The sequence below is a fragment of the Silene latifolia genome, chromosome 10 (assembly GCF_048544455.1).
Source record: "Silene latifolia isolate original U9 population chromosome 10, ASM4854445v1, whole genome shotgun sequence".
NCBI classification, from domain to species: domain Eukaryota; kingdom Viridiplantae; phylum Streptophyta; class Magnoliopsida; order Caryophyllales; family Caryophyllaceae; genus Silene; species Silene latifolia.
In genome coordinates this window covers 149353270-149354024 of record NC_133535.1, presented here as the reverse complement: position 1 = coordinate 149354024, position 755 = coordinate 149353270, and the positions used below count along the sequence as shown (strand labels likewise).

The 755-nt window shown below is 41.6% G+C and overlaps 1 protein-coding gene across 1 annotated transcript; it reads right to left on the bottom strand.

Annotated features, from left to right (window-relative positions):
- LOC141608492 (uncharacterized) lies at positions 1-429 on the bottom strand. Its single transcript, XM_074427838.1, has one exon. The coding sequence runs from the start codon at positions 427-429 to the stop codon at positions 1-3; it is 429 nt and encodes a 142-aa protein (XP_074283939.1).
- Between the last annotated feature and the right edge of the window lie 326 nt (positions 430-755).

The window sequence follows — 755 nt, the reverse complement described above, 5'->3', positions numbered from 1 at the left end:
TTAGCAGTATGCTGAGACGAATGCAAAATCCGTCATAGACGTGCCGGAGAACTCTTGCTCGAGAGCGACGGCGCGGCTGTATTGATTATCTTGAAAAATTCGTTGAACCCGAGTCCAACATTCCATGGCAGTAGACTCCGATTCAACAATTGTTTCAAGAAGTTTCGTGCTTACCGTCGCATAGATCCGTTGAAGGACCGTAGCATCAATAGAATCCCACAACTCCTTCGCATCGGCTATGGTAGGCACCGGTGGCTTATCGGATTCTGGATCGAAGATATGGTGAAGCACGCGTGTGGCTTTTGCGTGGTTCGTGAAGAGAGCGACCCAAAGCGGGTATTGGTCATTATCCATGCCAAGGGTAACAGTGATGTGATTGCGAATTTGCGTAACGGCGAGAGCAGGGTGATAAGTGTTCTTGGGAGGCATTTTGAGGATGACGTGAGGTCGGAGAGGAAGAGAGTTTAGTCGGAGGGAGAAAATATCTAAGAATGCGGAAGCGATTTGGATCGATAAACTTAGGAAGCTGATACCATAAAGGAATATGTTGCTTAATTATTATTGAGACAATCCTTGAAATATATATACACATTTACAATGACGATTTCCTAGTCTAAACATGACTAATTTCCATAATTGGAAGTGTAAACTAGGTAACAAATAATTACAAACATAGAACATAATAAACGAATATATACAATATATTCTAACAATATCAATACAAAGGCTTCGAATGAACTCGTAATAAATACTCT